Source organism: Rutilus rutilus (assembly GCF_951802725.1).
Source record: "Rutilus rutilus genome assembly, chromosome: 15".
Taxonomy (NCBI): domain Eukaryota; kingdom Metazoa; phylum Chordata; class Actinopteri; order Cypriniformes; family Leuciscidae; genus Rutilus; species Rutilus rutilus.
In genome coordinates this window covers 9592586-9617695 of record NC_140220.1, presented here as the reverse complement: position 1 = coordinate 9617695, position 25110 = coordinate 9592586, and the positions used below count along the sequence as shown (strand labels likewise).

The 25110-nt window shown below is 36.2% G+C and overlaps 1 protein-coding gene across 1 annotated transcript; it reads left to right on the top strand.

The window, feature by feature from the left end:
* Positions 1–223: 223 nt before the first annotated feature.
* Positions 224–25053, top strand: mpv17 (mitochondrial inner membrane protein MPV17). Its single transcript, XM_084431468.1, has 8 exons — positions 224–494; positions 1454–1536; positions 11235–11350; positions 13139–13231; positions 16019–16114; positions 23853–23885; positions 23982–24034; positions 24471–25053. Exons 2-8 carry the CDS (start codon positions 1464–1466, stop codon positions 24538–24540), a joined length of 534 nt encoding a protein of 177 aa, XP_084287594.1. The 5' UTR covers positions 224–494; positions 1454–1463; the 3' UTR covers positions 24541–25053.
* The last annotated feature ends 57 nt before the right edge of the window (positions 25054–25110 follow it).

Here is a 25110-nt window from a genome sequence, read left to right as displayed (position 1 = left end):
TAGCTCTTTATTTTTCAAAATAAAATGCAAGTACTCTTTGCTGTACATAATTATTATTTTTTATTTATCATTATTTTTCATGGTCCTTTTAATTCAAGTTTTTATTCTAATTTAAGACTTAAACTAAGTGTTTTAAAAACGGCACACAAAACCGTTTATATTTCAATGGTCATTAGACTTTTATTTTGAAACATCTTATTGCCTCAGCTTGAACCTTTAGCTTGCTTCACACAGACTGCACGCTCAAGCATCACGCTAAATTGTTGACTATGGTGTAAAATTGAATTGTCAACCACTTATCAAGTTGTCCTGATGCAAGACTGAATTAATTTCAGCGTGTGTGTTTAAACTGCAGCCACATCTTCTGATCTGAAGTCACTTTCCGTCCTCTTTTGACTTAACGTTAGTCGTTTAAAGCAGCAGTCGTACCGCTTTAATTTCAGCAACGACAACATCTCGGACACTCATTGTACCACTTCTGTTTACGTGACAAGGTAGGACTAAACTTCTAACATAAGCCACGGTACCGGTCAAAACTTTCTGTGCAGGAGTCGTAAAATAAATTAAATACAATTACGAAAGATTGGTTACGTGATATAGTGTCTGCACGTGTACAACGGATGGTACATTATTAGTTGTATGCGTCACTAAAGTAAGAAAAAGAGTTACCCTTATCCGACTGAGTAAAACATAAATTATCGTTTGGTTTTGAAGTTTGGAAATTCATCATGATTTTTTGCACGCGCTTTTGATCACCAGAGCGCGCGCCTTTCCTCACTGTACGGATGCGACGGGACTTTTAAAATCAGTTCGGTTAAAAGTTCTCGAAAATGCGTTTTACCGCACTAAAATACTTTGACATAGATTCCTACTATTCAGCACTAAATTTAGTCCGAATAAATGACTATTTTGAGCCGATTCTTTTTATTGAATCAAAAATGTACAACGCGACATTGTAACGTTAGTCCAGTTTCCAAATGAATGACTGTTAGTGGTTGGAGAAACTTTGCAGGAAAGTTGATCTCAAGGGACAGAGTTGTTTTATGATTATGCTTTACCTTTACTTGAAGAGCTAATGTATTATTTTATGCTTTAAAATTCTTAATAATTAGTGTTTTTTTTTTTTTGAGGCAACAAAATATAAATTAGCAATTTTAACTGGACGCAACAATCGCTGTAAATGCTTTGGCAATAGGAATATAAAAATATTTGTCATAGCAATAAAGCACGTGTTGCATAAATCTGCATAAAATTACATGTTGCATTTACGTGTTTCATAAATTAACAAAGAGATATTTGTTTGAATATTTTTCTCTAAATAACTGAATACCATGACATGACGTTGATATTATTCTGGCCAGCCACATACTAATATAGCTTTAAATTGTCAGCAATTTTTCTACTTCTGCATCAGTTTTCATTGGAGTAATTTCAGTGGTCTTGTTTTTCTTAGACTTTGTCCCATGGCGGGTCTTTGGAGATCTTATCAGCTGCTGATAGCCAAACGTCCATGGACAGTACAGATTATAACTGCGGGTAAGAGCTGTATTCTTCCCTTTTTCACCACCTTTTCTTTCTTTTTTTTTTGGTAGCCCTATGGTTGATGTTCCCAATTCCCTTTAGGTCAACTCCATCTCAGATGCTATTGATTAAATATTTATCTTTCCTGTTAGCACTATCACTTCTAAACAGCAGGATTGTTTTCAAGCGTCAATAATAGATCAGCCATATAAACAACGGAGAGCCCTTCTCAGCATCAGTCTGCTTAGCTGTTTGCTTGAACTTTGTCACAGTGGGTTTTACAGGGTGGGAGTATAGATTAAGGGAGGGAATGTCTATTTTAACTGTTGTTTTCAATTTAAATGCTATTATTAAATGTATATAAAAATTGAAACAGGAATGTTTACATTATCTATCACTTTTTGCACCCAAGACATTTGCCCCCGGTTTCACAGACCAGGTTTAAGCCTAGTCCCAGACTAAAATGCACTTTTGAGCTGTTTTAACTGAAAGCAACTTGCACTGACATATCTTAAAATATGTTACTGTCATTGTTTTGTCTCAAGATGCACATCTGTGGCCAGTTGCATAAACTGTTAAGACTAGTCTTACAAGTTAGTCATCCAATTTTATTCTTTAAAACTGTTGATAACATTTTAAAGTAAAAACGTAGATTGGTCTAATTTGACACCGAACAATAAGACTGATTACCCCTAACTAACTTCTAGTTGATCATACTAGTTCTTAAGACACAGTCTTAACATAATGGCTATGTTTATGCAACTGGCCCCAGTAATGTTTATTTTTTTCTAAGGCACGTTTATAAAAGCTATTTAGGCCTAATCCTGGCTTAATCTAAGCCCTGTCTGTGAAACCGGGCCTTGAGACAAAACTATGGCAATGACATATTTTAAGATATGTCAGTGCAAGTTGCGTTCAGTGGAAACAGCTCAAACATGCATTTTAGTCTGGGACTAGGCTTAAAGGGATAGTTCACTTTGAAATTAATTTTTGATATGTTTTAGCTTACCTCGAGGGCATCCAAGATGTAGGTGTCTTTGTTTCCGCAGTAGTTTCAATTTTGATATTTTTAGGTCAAACCGTTCTTGTCTGTCAGTCATATAATGCAGGTCGATGGTCACTGTCTCAAAACCCAAGCACAGAGTCCAAATTAAAACAATTCTCCACGTCCAAATGAAACAATTCCCCATCATAAGTACACATTGATGGCCTAAGACACGAAACGAGCGGTTTGTGTGAGAAAACGGTCCAAATGATCTGACGGCGCGGGCGGGTATAGATATATACATAGATGTCGCCTTGGCTACGGTTTCGTTCCAATGAACTGCAGTAGCCAAGGCGACATCTATGTATATATCTATACCCGCCCGCGCCGTCAGATCATTTGGACGTGTGCTGTTTTCAAGAGATAACAACGATATAAATACTGTTCGTTTTCTCACACAAACCGCTCGTTTCGTGTCTTAGGCCATCAATGTGTACTTATGATGGGGAATTGTTTCATTTGGACGATGGGGAATTGTTTTAATTTGGACTCTGTGCTTGTGTTTTGAGCCAGTGACCATCGACATGCATTATATGACTGACAGACAAGAACGGTTTGACCTAAAAATATCAAAATTGAAACTACTGCGGAAACAAAGACACCTACATCTTGGATGCCCTTGAGGTAAGCTAAAACATATCAAAAATTAATTTCAAAGTGAACTATCCCTTTAAGCCTGGTCTGTGAAACAAGGGGTAAGAATTGTATTTTCGCTGCAATTACACCATTGCACCAGAAGATGACAGCACAAAACAACATATTTAATGAATGGTTAAAGTCCGAGTTGTTCTGCTGGAGACTTTCTTTTTGGCCGAACACAGATGCCGATGTCTAGATTAAAACATTCAGGTGATGAGGAATCAAAATTTCCTATGCCTTTTGAGATCAGAGTTCAATGTACTATGGAAACATTAACGCTTTCAGAACTTAAGTGCAGTTTAAAAAGGCTATTTATTTTATTAAAGCCATACAATTGGGGGAAATGTCTTGTTTGGAAAGTCTTCTGAATGATTTTACATGATATTTTTTCGGGTAAGACTGATCAATTGACCGTTTTTCAGAACAATGGCAGACGCAGGGAGTGTAAAGTTTATTTACGTTTGGTGTCGCCGTAGACACACTTCAGCTTTAATTTCATGTGTTATTACTGTGCATTAACTAATCAGTTTGACAGGAATCTGTTCACCTTGTTTAACAAAATGAGTGAATGAGAATACATCTTATTGTTAATCAATGAGCCTGCTTAAACAAGCTGTTGGGTGCATAATGAGTCATTCAAACTGTAGCTTTAGGATTAATTAGTGCTTGGCTAGACTGCCACTGACAACTTGGCCAACATGCTTAAAATCACCAGTGGCCTCGTGCCGCAGAGCGATTGAGTTTTATGTAATCAAGATTACAGACAAGAGCTATGATTCATCGCCTTTGTTTTCCACATCAGGGAGTGCTCCAGTATTTATAGAAACTTTAGCCTTATGTGGGTATAGGTTTAATATTAGACGGCAAGATGCTTTAAATGAGATGGAAGCGGGGTTATTTCAAAATTAGATAATAACTGGATGTTTTCACAGTCGTGTGGACCAGCGCTTATTCACGGACCAAGGGACGTGATCTTACCTTCAAATAAATCGAATGCAATAAAACTTGGCATTCTCGGGCAAGGTGAACAACTTGAGTGAGTTGGAAGTTCAAGGTTAAGTTTTTAGGTTAAAATAGGCCTAGTTTTTCACAAGCCAACTATTTGTAGGTTGTTTGAGCATCCCGATCAGCCCAACCAGTGACATGAGTTTAGACATGAGCGATGCTATTTGTCTGACCAATGGCAGATGGGGAGTTTGAAAAGAGACATTATTTTAATTCAAATTTTTTTCATTAATATAGTTGGAAATTAGATGTACACTACTGTTCAAAAGTCTTTTTAATGTTTTTGAAATAAGTCTCTTATGTGCACCAGCGCTGCATATATCTGATCAAAAATAGTAAATACTGTGATATATTAAAATAATAAATAATACAATGATTGTTTTCTATTTTAATGTGTCTGTGATGGCAAAGCTGAATTTGTCAGCAGTCTTCAGTGTCACATGATCCTTCCGAAATCATTCGAATATGCTTTTTTTAGAAACATTTCCTATTATTATCACAATTCAAAACAGTTGTGCTGTTATACATTTTTATGGAAATAAACATTTTATACAAATACAAATTTTCAGTATTCTTCGATGAATAGAAAGTTCAAAAGAACAACATTTATTTCATGTTTATTTAAACATTTATTTAAAATGTATTCACTTTACTGACTTCAAACTGTCGATTATGTAGTGTATTAACTTATGGAACCCATAACCGTGATGGCTGCATTAAAAATGTTTGCATCCTCGAATAACTGCATGCAAACTGTGACTAATTAAACACATTAATTCCACTGCATTTATTTTAGTCAAACTCTATTACATTGATGTTCACTTGGACTGATTCTCACTTCAGATAGCTGAACACCCTGTGAAGTCCTCCTCGCAGGGCACTGCAGGCTGATGGGAATATACCCATTGTTATTGCAATTCTGTTTATTTGCCACTAGTGGCACAGAGATTTCACACTTCAGCTTTAACCGATGCACTTGGTTGAAGTGACAAATGGATTTATTTATAACGGGTACAGATGTGAAGAGGAAGAGATTAATGAGCGAATGAATAAATGAATGAATAGAGGGGATGAAGGCGCTACATTTCCGTTTTCAAGTCATTAGCGATGCATTAACCCCATAATCTGTGCTAAATGTAGAACCGAAAAAATCAATGTCATCCAAAGAGGGCAAATCTGAATGAATGGGGCTTGTAAATGTTTACTGTAGCCCAGGTAAGCCATGTCACGCTGGTCTCATCAGCTAAATGGGTAGGGTTGCCATAGCCTGCCGCTGGTCCCCATGGAGAACGTGCAGATCCCTGCCAAATTGATCACAGATAATTTCACTAAGCACAAGATGCGTCAATCAGGGCTGTTCTTCCCCTGAGACTCTCCCTCAAGGACAGACGGTGGGAAGTGTTGAGCTGACTTCAGCATATTTCGAGATGCATTTAGCATAGATGAGTGCCATACTCCAGTTGGCACGAGGTACGGGGCAGATTGCACCTGAGTGTGTGGTAAATTGCATTTTATTTGGCACAGCGTAATGACAAACAACCATGTTTTTGGTTGGTTGGGGTCGGCGTCTTTGCTAATTTAGATAAATGGACATTGTTTTCCTCTGAAATTGGTGGGGTTTTTTGTAATCGGAGACCCGGAATATAACTTTTAAGCCCCTGTTTTTCATGGTGCAAAGTCCCTGCCAGGACAGGCTATTTTTAACAGATGTTTTTAGAGTTTAGTCTTCAATGCTTCTCAACCTGTTAACGTCAAGTTGAACCAAGAAGTGGAAAACATAAGTGTTTATTATCACTTCACAACATGCTGTTAGCTCTCACTCAGCCTCTGCCCTCCTGTCTGCCTGGTTCTGCCTACCATGATCAATAAGCTGCTGCTGTTTTGATAAGATGACCCAGTAAAAGCATGGCAAAGGTTTCTGGCTCTTTTCAGTCTGCTATACTGGATTATTAGTCTTTCCTTGACATTTTACGAAAAGGTTAGGTCACTTAAAAGGGGCTACGTTGCCTCGCTTGGCTCTGTTGTTAAGGCAGAATGTCCTTTGTAAACCATGATATTTGGGCAAGTGTGAGGAAGCAGCTGTCCGCTAAATTTAAAGGCAGTTGCATTTTTTTTTTTTATGTGTTGCTCCATTTCTCCTCCCTGGCAGTTCTGTATTTGGCTGCAGAATAATTTTTTTAAGGATCCTGCAAATTAGCTAGTCAAGGTGAAGCGTAATGAGTGTTCAGAGATCGGGGGTGTTGATGTGGAAACATTGTTGTCATTGTAAACAGCTTGACTTTATATAGATGTGTTTTCATTAGGCATGCACCAATGTATTTATGTTATGGCTGATAATCGAGATGATGGTCGATATTAGGCTATAGGTCTGTCTTATTTCTTTAACAGTCCCAATGCATTCAATAGCAGTCTAATCAGTGATACTTATAATACTTTTATATATAATGTTAGTATATGATAATATAACTGATATTTCATATATACTAATATTTAAAAGTTTAGGTTAAATTTTTTTTTTGAAAGAATTTTTTTTTTTTTATCAGCTTGGATGCAATGAATTTATCAAAAGTGACAGTAAAGGCATTTATAATGTTACAAAAGATTTATATATTTTTAAAAAGCTGTTCTTTTGAACTTTCTATTTTTCAAAGAATCCTGGAAAAAAATGTATCATGGTTTCCACAAAAACATTATAAATCATAATATTGTCTGTCTGAAATTTCAGTTTTGCCATTACAGGAATAAATTACATTTTAAAATGGAAAACCTTTATTTTAAATGGAAATTTGTCACTTTGTTTTTTTAACTGTATTTTTGATCAAATAAATGCAGCCTTGGTGAGCATAAGATAAGACAAAATCATACCGACCCCAAACCTTTGAATGTTATAGGTTGTGGTTTTGCATATATTCCCTGTTTTCGCTGTAATGTACTGTTAGAATTGCGAAAAATAAGTGGCAATATGATCTGCTTCCAATAGCAGTCTAATACTAATGCCTATAATAAAAAAAAAAGCAATGGCTGTTGTATATTATTATTTTTGCTATTATAAGCTTTAAATAGTGACTGAATCACAGATAATTATTTGTTACAGCATATACCCGATTTTTTGGCAACAAAAAAAGTCTTCTTCCAAGGACCGAATCCTCCAATACATATAATACTAATTTAAAACCCTGTTAAACTTAACTTCAAAGGTTTGTGAACTTGCGGCTTACTCAGGGCTTTCTGTGGTATTTCTGAAGAAACAGATAATCTAGAAGCAGTGTTAGTGTCACAAACCCACTGCTGGTACCATCAGTCCAGTGCCTGTGTACAATTAGTCATGTCATAACACTGAGTCATTATGTCAGGGTTTGCAGTGAAGCACAAGGCCTGTGCTTGTAAAATGCAATCGGAGAGTCCAGAGTGTTTCTCTCACAGATCAGAAAAGGCTTCGCCTGCTGTGTTTGTGTGGGGTTGAGTGAGAGCATGACACAGTCTTTCTGTTGGTGGATCACCCCGCTGTGCCGTTAACAACCTGCTGGAGAGAGACCAGAGTTCCCAGCATTCTCCTCTCCAAGCCATTTCAACTCTCACCCCCCTCCTGCTATGGCATGCTGCGTACAATAGCGGCTTCTCTCCAGCTCGCCATGTGTTTTGAACAGTGACCTCACTTATCAGAAGTGAATCCACCTGATTGAGGTTCTGTTGCATCAAAAATAGTTAAAGATATCTTATGTTGTGTAGTGTGTGCTTTTTTTTTAAACTTTTTGTCCTAGGTACACTTAATTTTCTAGGTAGCTTTGCAGGTTTCTTCAAGTGACCTGGAGATGTTGCCACAGTTCTTCTGGATTTAGTCTGTCTAATTTTTTTTCTTTTGTACACAGATTAAATCCAGAAGAACTGTGGCAAAGTCTCCAAGACGCTTGAAAAAAACCTTCCTCCAAAGCTCCTTGAAAAACTATGTGCAAGTGTACCTGGACAAAAGATATTTTAAACACATGGGTGGTCACACCAAATTTTTTTTGATTTAGTTAATAGAAGTTAATGGATAAATAAAATCTATTTATGACACTATTTTTCAAGGCATCCTCACCTTACAGCATTTTTACGCAAGTGCATACAACTTTTCACAGTACTAGTAGCTTTTCAGGGAGGATTCTTCAGGCGTCTTGGAGACGTTGTCGCGGTTCTTCTGGATTTAGTCTGTCTCCGTTTTTATGTAATCCCAGATGGACTCTGATTGTGAGATCAGATCTCTGTGTGGAGCACACCGGCTGTCATCAGACTTCTTTTGTATAGAAAAATGTCACTGGATCATTACAAGTAATGGCAAAAGGAATGTTTGGAAATGTAAACTGATATTTCCTTTTGACACACTACAGCAAATTATATAAATAACTAGCTTAAAACCATTTTTTTGAGGTGAAAATACTTAAGACTTTTGCACAGTTAAATGAGTTGAATTAAATGGTCTCAGTGTGACAATCCACACAGGTGTGTATGTGGAAAAAAAGGTAAGAAACCTCCTTTTTGATGGGTTCTATTGGTTTTATATCTTTTGTTGAGGTTTGTATTCATTTTGGGTTTGCGATACATGTCAATATCCAGTGAGGTCTCTGTTTATGTACACATGCATAATGCATGGCTCTATTTGCTGCCCTCACGGCTTTGACTGCAGACGATCGAAGTGTGTGTGTAGAGAAAGGAGACCTGTGACATTTCCAGCAGTTAGGAGGAAACCGCTCTGTCAATGTGATTGGCACACAGTTTGTGTGAAAATGGGGGGAATGTGATGAGCTGCAGTCTATCTAAAGCTTTCAATCACTCACATTCAACAGCTTTTGTTCATTCAGTGATTCCTCAAGGATGAATGGATGAACGCACACATACAGTAGTGGCCAAAAGTGATGTCTGGAGGGCATTTGAGCTTTTAATGACATTTCAGGTTCTAAACAATCAGAACATGAAGAGTATAAGAATACATAAACTTGGTTAATGACAAAATTATTTTGCAAGTGAGGCAAACTCCAGCATACAACTAAATATGGTTTTCTATTATGCAACAAAAAAATCGCACTAGAAATAAAGCATGCATTGACCTCAGTGTAATCAGGTATTAATATTTTATTGGTTCTCCCTTGTTTTTGTCTACATCTGACTCACTAAACTTTGCGCATGTGTCATGCTTAACTTCTTTCCAATCCTCCTTAAGTTCTTCCCAAAGTTAAGTTTCATTGGAAGACCTGCATGACGTATCACAATTTAGGTTTATAATTTCCCTAAGGTTTTCAATGGCTTTAAGGTCAAGGGACTGAAGAGACCACTTGAAGACTTCAAAATGCTAAGCATGAACACTTTAATTGTGCGCAACTTTGTTGCATTCACGGTGTGTTTGGGATCGTTATCATGTTGGAAAATACACATTTGCTCTCCAAACAGATCCTCCATTCTTGGCTACATTGTGTTCAGCAGGATTCCCAAGTATTGGTCCATTTTCAAAGTGGATGCAACTTTGTAGATCCTTCCAACACTTGCTGCAGACATGCATCCCCATTACACCAATATGTTTCCCCTGCCGTGCTTAATGGCACCATGCGTTCATTTGGTATTAAAACACTTCATTCATCTTCTACGAACATACCTGACACCATCCAATGCTAGGTTGTTAAATTTTGACTTGTCAGACTGCAGAATACGGCCCCAATCTTCCACTCTCCAGTCCTTGTTTTCTTTTGCAGATATTTTTTGCAGTAGATAAAACTAATAAATGGTTTCTTTACTGGTAAACAACCTACCAATCCAGCCTCTTAAAGCCATTGGCTTACAGTTCAAGATGAAATTGGAGGTTTGTAGTTCTCATCCAGGTCTTTAGAAGCTATTTTGAAGTGGTCCCACATTCAGTTGATTTTTATCCTCCTGTCAAAATGCTCACTAGTCTTCCTTGACCAACCACAGCACTTTACATTCTAGTTCTCTCACTGTGGTTTGAAATAATTATGTGGACATTGGGACCATTCACATCCAGAACATGAGCAGTATCCAAAACCGGTACCGGCATACAAAATATTTAATTATTGTTTAAAAGTTTGAATAAAGGAAGGAGCCAATTTTCCTTGTTTGGACATCACTTTTGGCCACTACTGTACTAACGTTTAAAGGTGTCTCTTGGTTTAGTTGCTTAAACACTTTGAAATGAATTTATTCATGCATCCAATACCAGTAATAGTGCAAATGGACAGTACTAAAGACGGAAGACTTTTCAAGTTGGTCTGTAAGAGGAAAAGTTGTCAAATAAATCTTGCGTCAGGTCACATTGTGGAGCTTTTGAAACATTTTGATTAATAAATTAGAGTTTGGTATTACTTTCTGCAATGGATTCAAATGTTTCCGGAGTGTTTTCAGAAATTTGTTGCATGGCTTATTTGACTAATGGTGTTTTACAGGATAACATCTGTCCCTGCTATTAGAAAACAACCTCCCATGGTGTTCCTAAGGGGGTCTCGATGCAACGTGAAGTTTACAATGTGACATTTAAAGGTCATTGTGGAGTGACTGGATGGATTTCTTGAAGTCTTTGCGTCTTTGTTTTACTATAGTTATGATCTCTGTTATTTTGAGTCGTCTACTGTTATTTTTATACAATTACTAAATAATACGTTTTTGAATCATAGTAGAAGTATAAATGTAATTAAGTCAGTACATGGTAGAATTTGTAAAAAAATAAAGATTGTAATATTATGTACACTACTGAACTATAGTACTAATTTTTATTTTTTTTAATACTGACCCCAAACTTTGGAACGGTAGTGTCTAAAGGTCAAAAGGTCAGGATTTGTTATCCTTTACAACTTCTTTCTGTTATCCTTAGCCTTGCTCTCTTCTCTCAGTCAGTATGGAGTGAATGGGGCAGCAAAAATCTTGAAAGAGTCTTTCCTGTCAATTCTCTTTTGGCATGATTACCTGAGTGCGAGCCTTCACGCTGGGCAGTGGGGGCAAACAGATGCCTGACTGGCACCCCCTCTTTCTCCCTCTCTTCCAGGCTCTCTGGTGGGTGTGGGTGATGTCATCTCCCAGCAGCTGATTGAGCGCCGTGGACTGGCCAATCACAGCGTGAGACGCACCGCAAAGATGATGAGCATTGGCTTCTTCTTCGTCGTAAGTCTCCTGTGATTCTGTTCCATCTGCATGTGGTTCATTGCATTTTGAGATCCTCCAGCTTTGGAACTTTGGATTGATGTTAATCCATTATAATTGATGTTGTTGTTTTTTTTTTTTTAAGTCTCTTATGCTAACCAAGATGGCATTTATTTGATCATAAATGCATTAAAATCAGTAATATTGCAAAATATTATTACAATTCAGAACAACTGTTGAATATTTTAAAAATGTAATTTATTCCTGTTATGTAAAACACAATTTTCAGCAGCCATTGCTCCTACATGATTTTCTAGAAATTCGAATATGTTGATTTGGTTGCTCAAGAATCATTATCTTATTATTATTATTATTATTATTATTATTAATTTTTGAAAACAGTTCCACTGCTTATTATTTTTGCAGAAACCATGATACATTTATTTGAAAAAGAAATCTTTTGAAAGATTATAAATGTCTTTACTCACAAATCTGATACATTTAATCCATCCTCGCTGAATAAAATAATACATTTCTTAAAAATAAAAAAAAAACTCGTACTTTTTTTACAATAAATTTCAAACGATTGCATGACTGTTAAAGATTTGAAGCCACATAATCCTTGCAACAAAAAAAAATTCTTTCTTTTTCATTCTCAAAAGCACTCGCTGTTTTAACCTGGAAATAAAAACAACTATTTCCAGTTCAGAATTACTTTTACATTAGATAATAACAAAACAATTTCACAAAGACAAAAAAGAATAATGATATGTTGCAAAATGTCAGTTGTGTTATGACTGTTGTGTTATGGCCATTACAGATCATGTGTATGGTGTCATTTGTTGGAACAGGTGATGAAGTTGCGTAACTGCACACAGTGATTGACATATTGATCATCCTGCTCTTCCCTTCCTCCCTCTCTCTCACACACACAAAGCACTAATGCACTTGTTCTGTTCAAATGACTTGAGGACTAATCTGCAAATGGCCTGTATGATTTAAAGCTTTTACAAGTCTGAGTGTTTTAAACATCAGACCTCAGTCGTTATTATTAGTGCAGTAAGAACTGCGTTTAGAACAAAAGTGCGAACCATAGGTCAGAACTCAGAAGGTAAAATTTGTCCTGTATCTCCTGTGGAAATCTGTGAAAGATTTTCTGTCCATTGAGCTGTAATTATATTGCATTTCTGACGTGCTTATTTTTTGTTGGCGGTTTATGGTTATAGGCTGTGTTCTTATTGCCCAATCAACCGAATTAAGCAGAAGCTCAGTATTAATCATTTAATGTGTCGTATGACATCCTTTGTTTTGCAAAAAGGAAAAAATACAGAAAGATGGCATACAGCTGCTATATATCATCACTGCTTAGAAAAATGACAAACGTCTTCTCAAACAAGTGCACAGCTGTTTGTTAAAGACACCCATATGCATAATTTAGCATTGGTGGGTGATTTTACATCGATGCAGCTGAACCACAAATTATAATTGCATTAAAAGAGAGATTAACCGAAGAATTCAGTTGTCATCGTTGACTGAAACACCCCCGGCGGACACTGTTTGACACATTTATTGATCAGTTTACTAATCAGGCCCAGACTGAAACCACACTGGGAAATGAAAAGAAAGCTCATTAATTCACAGAGGATTGGAGCTAATTACAGCCCGCTGGTTTCAGAATCACGTCATAAACAAATTAAACCACTGGCACGACCTCAATGTTCTGAGCTTGTGTTCATGATTGTTTACTGAAGTGTTTGAATTTTTTTTAAAGTGCTTCACATATTTAATTATGTTTCCTGTGTTTTGCAGGGTCCAGTGGTCGGTGGATGGTACAAGGTGCTGGACAAACTTGTTACTGGTGGTACTAAAAGTGCAGCTCTGAAGAAAATGCTGGTTGACCAGGTGAGCAATATATTGCAGTAATTTTTTGTGTGTGTGAGATCTACATGGTATTAATATCGTCAGTATTAATACACATTTGTGACGTGTGTGTGTGTGTGTGTATATGTATATATATATATGTATAACTAACTTTTTTCACCCACCAGCCAATTTGGCTACAAAATTTTTAAGTTACCGGCCATTCAGAACTTCTACTAGCCAAAAAAGAAGAAATGAACCAGATAATATATAGACACACACACACACACACACTGTATATTTGTTGCGTAGTGACGTGTGTTCAAGTAAGCCAGATATGTGTAGATTCTGCGCAATACGCTGTTTTTAATATATCCTGATGACTCACGAGTTGAGTATTTGCACTAAATCTGCGCAGATTTGTCTTGCATGAACTTCCCCAGCAAAGTGAGTAAACACAACACTCCAACTTGGCTAGTGATTTGACAGCGTTACCCGGTGTTCATTTCAAACCCTGTATGTGTGTGTGTGTGTATATGTATATATATATATACACACACACATATACACACACACACATACATACATACATACATACATATATATGAAAGTGTTACAATATATTATTATTAATAATTTATAATACTTTTAAATAAGAGATTGATGAACATTGTCGATGCTCATTCAGATGATCTGCATTCAAAGATGAATATTCCCCCATGCTGTCCTCCCTTTTCTCCCCACCGTATTAATAAAAGCAATACAAAAGACCAACAATAAAATCAGATCTCAACATTCGGTATGTTTCAAAATGTCTTTCCTGTCTTAGTTATAAATAGACACATGGAAAGTTGTCCTTGGAGCTGACTGTTGTGTCTTTTTTTGGGAGTCTGCAGATACATTTAAAGTGCTTAGAAGCTGCTATTTATTTTGAGATTTATAGTTGGCGCTGCTACGTACTCTATCCCTTTTGGGTATCTCATCTGAGCTCTCCCTTCATGCATGTCAAGTAATCCATCTCCTGATAGGCAGTCAAACAAATGAGTGTTTGCATAAGTCATTGTTTACATGATTGGTGGAATGAATGTACAGGATGAAGCGGACAAAAGCACGCAAGACAGGCCCTCTCCCCATCACCGGATTACACCCAAACAACAGCGCTCGCAACGCCAGCCTGCTCTCCCACATTTATTCAGAAAAGAGATTCTATGGCTATTTTTAGAGACCCACTTTCTAAATTTCTGTGTAAACCTTAAGGAAAAGAGGTCCACAGATGTGGAAGTCATTTGATATTTCAATTGTCCATTTTGTAAAATATTATGAATCAAATATGGCTTAATAGCTAAAGATTCCAACAGTCAGTAGCAGGTAATGCCAGCATGTCCATAACTTACATCACTTTACATGCCCTGTGAAAGGCCATTTTTCTTGCCATTTAAAATTACTAGTGCAAAATGCCTGTGCAAAATCAGTTTTTGAGTGTGTGTTTAGTGATTGTTGGTTTGGTGTGTTTGAGTGCTCATTGTTACAATTACACAGCAAAAGTTCAGTGACATTTTTATTTGTGCATGGTAGAAAGCACACAGTGAACTCCGAGAAAACGCTATGCTTGAGCAAACAGTTTGTGTATAGGCTACTACAAATGATGGCCGTGAAAGAGACTGTGAACGCATTGAATAGGATATGTTTAGTTGGTGAATAGCATAGGCTACTATTACACAGTAGCGATAACGTTAAGCGCACCAGAATTAAATATAATATTCAGAAGTAAACAGCATAGCTGACTTACAGATTCAGTTAACATCCACAAATGAATAAGCGCGTCGATTCAGGAAGCAGTGCAAAGTGCCCGTGCAAAATCAGTTTTTGTGTGCTGATTCTTAGCGATGGCTGATTTCAACAGTTTCAATATGATAAAAAATAACTTTAATATTTATTCAATGGATTAATTGCACTTTGAAAAAAAAAGTGTCATGAATTTATTGCATTTTTGGGGGAAAATAATCCGTTTTTATAATAAATCTTTGAAAATCAAAATCTGGATTTGAATTTTTTATTATTATAACCTAAAGATGCTATGTGAAAGTTTGAAACAGAAAATAGTGGTTTTCATCTTGCCACTTTCTTGGTAAAGAAAACACATTTTTACTCAAATTAATCAAAATGGATTTATCACGTTTTGGAACCAAACTATAATATTCAGAAGTAAACAGTGTAGCTGACAGAGTGTTTATGTCAGAATGTTTATTTTTAAACCACAACCTTCTTGGGGCTTCTATTACCGAATACCGATATATTTAACAATATCTTTTGCATTTGAAATCCATCGGACTAACGGTTCGAGAGATATGCGAATAACAGACAGACATACTGACATACAGACAGACATTTCTGTAATTTATAGATAGATAAAGGATAAAACATTGTGGAATTTCTACCCTAAAGTCAAAGGAGAAGCAAAGAGGCTGGTTTTAGTTTGTGTTTGACACATTTTTTTTATGATTATATCTGTAACAAATCTGCTTGGGATGTCCTTTGGAAAACCACACATGAAGGAATTCCAGTGATCTAGTGTGCTAATAATAAATGGATGCATCAGTCTGTCATTGTCTCCTTGATAGCTTTCAATATGCGCATTGAATGCATATTTCATCAGATGTGAAAATGTGCGCCAGTAGTCTATAAATTAACAATTAGGCTGGATTAGCTGTATAATGGTATTTATTATGAACACTGAACTTGATTGATCATGTACATTTATATGTCATCTATAAATGAACAGTTACAGTAGGTGCTCTCTGATCTAATCAGGTCTTTGTATATCCACAGGTGTGCTTTGCTCCGTGTTTCTTGGGTGCCTTTCTGGGAATATCTGGAGCGCTCAATGGACTGACTGTGGAGGAGAATGTGGCCAAACTCAAGAGGGTCAGTTTTCATCACAAGCCTGGATTAAAAATTGGCATTGTGACAACACAAATGACTAGTATATAATTAATATAATAATTAATAAAAATAAAAAACAATATACAAATAAAATATATACTACCATTCAAAAGTTTGGGGTTGATAAGATTTTAAATGTTTTTGAAAGAAGTCTCTTATGCTGACCAAGGCTGGATTTATTTGATCACAAATATAGTAAAAAACAGTAATATAGTGATGTATTATTACAATTTAAAGTAACTTTTTAAAATGTAATTTATTCCTGTAAAGGCAACGCTGAATTTTCAGCATCATTACTCCAGTCTTCAGTGTCACATGATCCTTCAGAAATCATTCTAATATGCCGATTTGCTGCTCAAGAAATATTTCTTATTATTATATATGTTAAAAACAGTTGTGCTGCTTAATATTTTTGTGGGAATCGTGATAAAAAAAATGTCAGGGTTCTTTGATGAATATATATCCTTCATATCCTATAATGTTCCTTATCCCAAAGTTCCTCACTGCCAATGTAAATATTTTCCTACTCCATCGGTATTCCTGAAAGTCCACTCCCTGTCCTGTGATCCTTATATTAGCACGGTACAATGCCTATATTAACATGCCTAAGACTTTTGCACAGTACTGTATTTCCGGGGATGGAGGGATGAAGGGACGGAGGGCTGGACCAGCGAGGAGTGACTCATGGGCTTGTAGGAACAACGCTTGACGCAGCAGTGTCTCTGAGTGTGGCCATCAATTATTTATGTAGGGAAGGTGGCGGAGTTAAAATGAGACTGAAAGGTCAGTCACCTAAATGCCAGAAAAGACAGAAAGCTAATGATAAATGCTCTCATTAACCCAAACAGCCAATGTGAGCTGAAAGCCAATCACTAACTTTGGCGCTGCTACTCTGCGACTCGATTTAAAGAATATCACTCCGATCCATTAAAACACATTTTGTACCTGCTAGTTATTAGTAGGGCTGTTTTTGTTTTAAACAGGACCCCTGATGCTGATTAAAACCCATGGCTTGTTGTGGACGAGCCTTTGTTTATAATGGCTATAGGTCAGGCAATTTGGTGATACGAGAGTGACAAGAGGGCAGTTCAGATGCTGCTCGCAGAAGTGCCCTTTAAAGCAGAACTAAACACAGGCTACTGTTCTGAGGAGATCTCCAGGGAAACTGGGCTTCAGTTAGTCAACTCTGTGTCGCTTTAGGACCAATGCAACTGCTAAATAAGTGGAAAGAATCCTTAACGTGATCTGCTCTTCTCTTCTCTTCTCTTCTCTTCTCTTCTCTTCTCTTCTCTTCTCTTCTCTTCTCTTCTCTTCTCTTCTCTTCTCTTCTCTTCTCCTTTTTTCTGTCTGTCTTTTTCTTTTCTTTTTACTTATTGATAATTAATAACTATAATTTATATTATTAATATGATTACGATTAAATACCTCCTAGACTGATTTAAGTCACTGATTTAAGTCACATCTCTTGTCTTCTCCTCTTCTCTTCATCTCCTCTCTTCATCTCTTCTCATCTTCTCTACATCTCTTCTCATGTCTTCTCTTCTCTTCATCTCTTCTCCTCTTCTCTTCATCTCTTCTCATCTCTTCTCTTCATCTCCTCTCTTCATCTCTTCTCTTCATCTCCTCTCTTCATCTCTTCTCTTCATCTCCTCTCTTCATCTCTTCTCATCTCTTCTCTTCATCTCTTCTCTTCATCTCTTCTCTTTTGTTTGTCCTTTTCTTGCTTTTCTTTTTACAACTTTCATTTTACTTTCTTTTCTTTTCACTTTTTTCTGGCCACTTTTTTCTTCTTCTTTTTTTATCTTATTTTACTTGAGTTTTTCTTTTTACCTTTTCTTTTTTTCTTTTCTTTTTTTTATCTTTCTTTCCTTTTCTTTTTATTCCTTTCTTTTTTTCCTTTTGCTTTTCTTTGTATTTTCTTTTTTCCTTTTCTTTTGTTCTTTCTTTCAAATCAGGGGTTCTTAGGAAAATTCTGAAGTTAAACAAACATATTTTACTATAAATCTAAAAATGATGACTAAACATATTTGTCTTGTATATGTCATTAAGAACGAACCAGGCACCGTTAATATAATTTATATTTAATATATAGTTAATTAAAAAGTTCTTTTTTAAAGGTAAAGTGTACCAAATTGAACTGCAAAAAAATGTTTTCAAGCAACAACAAAAATGCACTCTTCATTTTTATGAAAAGAAGACTTAATTTAAGTCATTTAATATAATAATTAAATTAAATAAATTTATATAATTATATTTCTTAAAAATGCACAGCTAATCTGAAGTAAATCAACATAACTTTGGCAAAGACATACAATTGCTAAAACAATTAGAGTTGCCTACATAATCTGTGAAGTCAAGGTAAATGCCATCTCCCCAATGACTACTTTCTCTAACTTTACCAAATGACAGCAAGTGCAAACAACATCATCAAGTGTGAGTCTAGAGAGTTGCGCAGCTTTTGATGTTATATTGAAAGGTTAAGTGCACATTAGCTCGCCGAAAATCCAAGATTAGAACCAACAACTAATCCGCTCATTATTGTTTTCATCATGAGCCGTTTGACGCTTTATAACCTGGTGCTATAATAGATCAATGTCAAAATGAACTGACAAGAACACGGCACATTCAACTCTTCGGGGTTGTTTCTGAATCTCTGGTTTGATCATTGTTAACAGTTGCTTACAGCTTTATGCTTGTGGGTTTTTTCTAGGGCATTCAGGATTTGGCTGGTTTTTGATGTTGCTCACTTCTAAAGATGTAGAATATTAGCATCCCTCTTGTGTTCTCTGTCTTTGTGTATTCAAAACGGTCCAAAAAATGAAAAGCTCTCTCAGTTCCTCAGGGGCTAAATTCCCGTGACGTCAAATTCAGCGGGAACAATATAATGACGTCTCGGGCCCGCGGTGGTTTCACCCCAGGTGGCTGATGCCTTGTTCGTTCTTAATTAGAAACTGTTAAGGCGAAGAGTACAAACAGAAAGAGCACAAGTTTCTAATACGGGCTTCTTTTTACACACTCAGTCTCACCAAGATGACCTTTCAAAAGATGACACTAGCAGAGAAAAGGGCCTTCATGTTCCAGATGACTTGATTTTTATATGGCACCAGGGATAGGAGGGTGTTGACTTGTGGTTGATGCGGTGGGACGTAGTTGTGGAGCTCTTACAGCACTTAAAGGGAACCTTGACCACTCTCTGCCTCAGTGGAGACCCTCAGGCTGGGTTTAAGAACCAGCGTCATGACATGATGAAAGCATGAATGAACAGGTAACAGGTAAAAAAAAAAAGGAAAGAAAAGGAATTATAACCAGTGAATTTCTACTTCAGACACTTTAATCTTATTAGTAATTGTTAGTAATATATACAGTACAGGTCAAAAGTTTGGAAACCTTACGATATTTTTGAAAGAAGTCTCTAATGCTTATCAAGGCTGCATTTATTTGATCAAAAATGCAGAAAAAAAACCCAGTAATATTGTGAAATATTATTACAACTTAAAATAATAGTTTTCTGTTTGAATATACTTTAAAAAATCATTTATTCCTGTGATGCAAAGCTGAATTTTCAGCATCATTACTCCAGTCTTCAGTGTCACATGTGACATCCAGTCTATCACACGATCCTTTAGAAATCATTCTAATATTCTGATTTATTATGAGTGTTGGAAACAGTTCTGCTGCCTAATATATTTGATGAATAAAAGGTTAAAACTCAAACCGCTCAGATCGGTCTATAATCAGGCCTTAAAGGTGCTTGACAGAAAAGCCCCTCGTTATCATCACTGTAATATCCTCAGTAAATATAAAATATTAAGTTTTGATTCTCTAATTCGATATACAAATTTAAGAACTATTTTCAAAATTGTTAATAATATTGCTCCACCCTCAATGAAAAAAGTCATAAAACTTTACTCTGAACAAACGAACCGAACATCCCGCTCCACTGCTCACAGAAATTGTGCTATCCCGAAAAGATCCTCCGCCTTTGCACAGACAGCCTTTTCATATAAAACCATTAAACAATGGAATCAACTCCCAGATAGTTTGAAATTATCTGTGGATCTGAATAATTTCTCTCGAAACTTAAAAAATTACATCATCGATAACCAGCTGTGTCAGCATCAGCTCATTTAAAGTCTACAAATGTAATATTGAAGTAAATGTTTTTGACTATGTTGTATATATTTTAGGATGTTATGGTTTTTTGATTCGTTTTTTTATTTATTTAATGTTTTAATATTGTGCACCTGCCCGGGGACTACAGATGGAAAATAGCTTTTGCTAATTCTGGTACAAAACATCTTTTCGAAAGATTAATGTATTTTGTACATTGTCCCTGACAAATAAACTAATAAAAAAAAAAAAGAAAAAAAAAAAGAACTGCATTTATTCCAAATAAAAAAAAAATTCTAATAATATAAATCTTCTTTACTATCACTTTTTATCAATTTAACACATCCTTGCTGAATAAAAGTATTGATTTATTTCAAAAAAAGAAAGAAAAAAAATGACTGACCAGTAGTGTATATTGTTGTTACAAAAGATATCTATTTTTAAAACATTTGCTTCTTTTTTCTTTTTCTTTTTTTTACTTTTTATTCATCAAAGTATCCTAAAAAAGTATCACAGGTTATGAAAAAATATTAAGCAGCAGAACTGTTTCCAACTTTGATAATGAATCATCATATAAGAGTGATTTCTAAAGGATCATGGGATAGACTGGAGTAATGATCCTGAAAATTCAGCTTCGCATCACAGAAATAAATGATAATTTAAAGTATAATAAACTGAAAACCAATTATTTTTAAATTGTAATAATATATCACAATATTACTTTTTTTTTCTGTATTTTTGATCAAATAAATGCAGGCTTGATGAGCAGAAGAAACTTCTTTCAAAAACATTAAAAATAGTAATGTTTCCAAACTTTTGACCTGTACTGTATATCTAGTAATATATATATATATATATATATATTCGACAAGTTCGATCCACAGCGGCTCCACCTCACAAACTTCAAGACAAAGGTTCTGCTGCTAATGTCTTAGTGCCAGATACCACAGGATAACTTCAGGGGTCTTGTAGAGACCATTCCTCATGCCTCAACGGGTCGTTCTGTTTTGGCAGCACGCGGAGGACCAACAGCATATTAGGCGGGCGGTCATAATGTTTTGACTCATCTGGAGCAAGCAGAATAATATCTAAATGTTATTGTGTATTCACAGCTGTTCTAGTTGGGTCCTTTGACAGATCTGTAAAAGCAGCTGCCATGGTTCTCTGATTAGGTCTTTGCAACAGCATGATTATTTTTAATTACATGAAAATTGATATTAATCAAAAATTTGTATTAAGGTTCTCACATAGTCCTTCAGCTTATGCTTGAAGAAATGTCAATGAGCTCAAAACATTGCTGGGAATATTAGATAGGAGCAAGCAGGGTCAGAAACACTTCATATATTTCATTATATTCTGGTCTAAGCCTAGTTATGATCCGTTGCCTGAAAATGTGAGTGGTTGTGAGTGGTTTCTAGGGCATTGCTATGTTGTTAAGATGCTCAAAGTGTCTTTTATCCCCGGTGCACATTGTACGATTTTGGGCTGTCCCAGACGAAAGATGACCAATCGTGGTGATTTCTGTGGTTATGGCTCCTAAACGGTGGTCCTACGTCGTACAGTGAGAGAGGTTCAAAGACGACTGTTGTCACGGTCCTGCGACCAAAGACAGCCTGCGATCATTTTCTGAATGTAGCATGATCATCTCACAGTGTGTTTGCTGCTACGACCCATGTCCACTGGCTAGCCAATAAACATGCAACATGAAATGGCATATTGATCAACGCGACATGGTGTAAAACTACTTACCTCAAACTCCATCTGCAAAATACATGCCAAGTTGGCATGCATTTTTCCCTATCCATGACCATATTCTCCTCTTTTTTTCAGGCAACACAATTGCCAAAGTGTGATTCATCTTTCTCTATTTGTTTACCACTAGCACATGCTGATGACGTTTTATGTTCTATACTAACTTGCGTCGTAACCTACGATTCAATAGGTTTCATCATCTCACAGTTTACATACATGTCATACCCAAGTTTATTAGATCCATGTTGTACAGTGTGATTTGTAATGATCTTATAGGATTGATGAAATCAGTCTGCGATTGCTAATGCAGTTTCTATGGTGTTCTACATGGTTAAGTGTTTGCCTACTGACCCAAGTAAAAAGTGCCAATGATGCTCTATGATGACATGCTCCTTCCTTAAAGGGCACCTATTATGCCCCTTTTCACAAGATGTAAAATAAGTCTCTGATGTCCCCAGAGTATGTATGTGAAGTTTTAGCTCAAAATACCCAACATATAATTTTTTACAGCATGTTTCAATTGTCATTTTTTTAGGGCTCAGAAAAACGCACCGTTTTAGTGTGTATCCCTTTAAATGCAAATGAACTGCTGCTGCCGGCCCAGGGGGCGGAGCCTCACGAGCTCGCTCTCAGAGCCAGGACAATCTCATCTGATAATATCAGAACAGAAACTCTCAGTTGCGGTGTTCATTTCGACTCGGAGTCGGACAATAATGCCCACAGAGCCAGAGAATATATGCTGTATGGAGATAGAACAGGTATAGTTTAGTTTAATTACGGTTATTTGTAGCAGACCCCATCCGAATGATGACCAAAATATACTGACGAGTTCAGTGAAGTTTATTGTACCTCACACAAAAGATGAAGCCTTAGTTTTACTCCAGAGAATCACTGTAAGAGCCGAATAAACATTATATAAGTGTGCATTAAAGTCTTATCCATAAACTCTATCTCTCTCTCTCTCTCTCTCTCTCTCTCTCTCTCTCTCCCTTTCATTATCATTGAACATACACAGCGAAATACACAAAACACTCGTTAGAACTAACAGTAAACAAATATATACACACCTTTTCAGTGGGTGCTTAATAAACTGGTAAACCTTATATCCGTAAAATGACTCGATGAGCTGTCATAAAGTGCGTGCTCTCACTTTCATTTCTGCCGTGGTCAGTAACGTTAGGCCTGTCGCTCCGGAGACCATAAGCTGGATCACGAACAGTACAGATCCATCCTCGAGTAACAACAAGAGTAAATGAAGACTAAGTTCGTTCTTACATCCAACAACAAAACACCTCAATCGCTTAGGAGACATTCTTGTCTACGGCTGCTCAAGCGTGGAAACAATGGCAGACTCTGTGTCCAGCTCACTCAGGGCGGGTCTATGCTCAAACTGCAGTGTCAATCAACAGTCGTGGGAGGGGCCTGTGCAAAGTGACGTCACATTGAATCTGAGAACAGCTTGTTCTGAGACAGTGCTTATGATTTATGGGGATTATAAAAAAAAGCACTTGGTGGATTTTTATCATTATAGGGTGGTTGTGTACACACACTGCCAACACACATTTATGTTCAAACACCATGTAAAAGTGAATTTTGCATAATAGGTGCCCTTTAAGTAGAATTTGGGTTTTTATGTATTTTATCGTCCATTAAGTAAAAAAAAAAGTCTGATTGCTTAAATGTAATAGCACACCTCTCCTCGACGAGCCACATTTCTTTTTTCCCCACCAAAGTTTAATACTTCAGGTTTTGGGTAATTCAGGTTTGTTCACATCTTTAACCTGATCTATGAGCAATAATATTAAACAGCATTTTTGTTAGATCATATATTTACTCTGCATTTTTCATATCCCAATAGGACTACATGGATGCCTTGATCTCCAATTACTATGTAAGTGACCTGACACCGTTTATTTTTATTTATTTTACTAATTCTCAATTCATAAAGTTCAGTTCTATTTAATGCAACATGTCTTCATTTTTCCAGCTTTGGCCTCCAGTGCAGATAGCCAATTTTTATTTCATCCCTCTCCATCACAGGTAAAGCTCTTTCTTTTTTTTAATAAATACGAGCCTTTTTAGCCTCAAAAGTCAAGTGATCATTGATAATGATAATTCGTCCATTGCAGCAGGGCACTAATCCAACAGTGCTGGAGATTTAAGGGCGTCACTGGGAAAAGAACGTTCATGACGTGCCTCAGAAACCCTGTGTGCACCACAGCATTATGAAAGGATTTTAAAGCTGGGAAACTTTAATTAGGCTCTTATTTTTATTTTGAATGTTGGGATTTTTGATGCGTGCATTGTTTGATGTTACTTCTTTCTGGCACCTTTATTTCCCCACTGGGTTTAACAACTAGAGTCAGCTGGTCTGTTTTACCTGGATTTAGTTTTTTGTATTATTCTTTTAAGGCATGTATATGTAACACATATATGATTTCTACTAGAGTAATTTGTTCATGCTTGTGTTTTTCAGATTAGCTGTTGTTCAGATCGTGGCTGTTGCCTGGAACTCTTACCTGTCCTGGAAAGCCAACAAGATGTAACGAGATGTTTCAGATCTTCCACTACCTCGCACATTTTATTTAGTTTTTTTAGCAGTATATCTTTTACAAGTAAATATATTAACATACTCATTCAGTTTACATTGTATCATAAAGCTTACAGATGTAGTTTGCACAACAAAGGTCAAAATTGACAATGTAATTCAGACTTTTTATTAACACAATTAATGCTATGTAATATTTGTGATTTATAGATTATGTAAAGAATGTATATTAATTCTATACAGTTGATGTATATGTCTATTTTACCAAAGTTTTGATGGTGAATTATGCTTTATCAAAGGTATAATCAATAAGAACAGCAGGACTGTACGTTACAAAATGTATGTTACAAACATGATTTTGTATGTTGCAAAATCTCCATTTTGAGTTTTTTTTTTTTCTTTTTTTTTTCTTTTCTTCTGTGATCATATGAACTCACGGATGTGACGTCTTCTACTGGGGCATTGAATAGCATGTCAATACACTAATGTGAATAAAATACATCTTTTACAATTGCCAGAACATTATTCATAAAATCACTCACACCCTGAATCTCAGATTTTTTAATTT

Excerpts from the sequence above, each read along its gene's own strand:
- mpv17 (XM_084431468.1), top strand. The coding sequence starts at position 1,464 with ATGGCGGGTCTTTGGAGATCTTATCAGCTGCTGATAGCCAAACGTCCA. Across the intron at positions 1,537-11,234 it reads AGTACAGATTATAACTGCGG|GCTCTCTGGTGGGTGTGGGT; the intron begins GTAAGAGCTGTA and ends CCTCTCTTCCAG. Across the intron at positions 23,886-23,981 it reads CCTTGATCTCCAATTACTAT|CTTTGGCCTCCAGTGCAGAT; the intron begins GTAAGTGACCTG and ends TCATTTTTCCAG.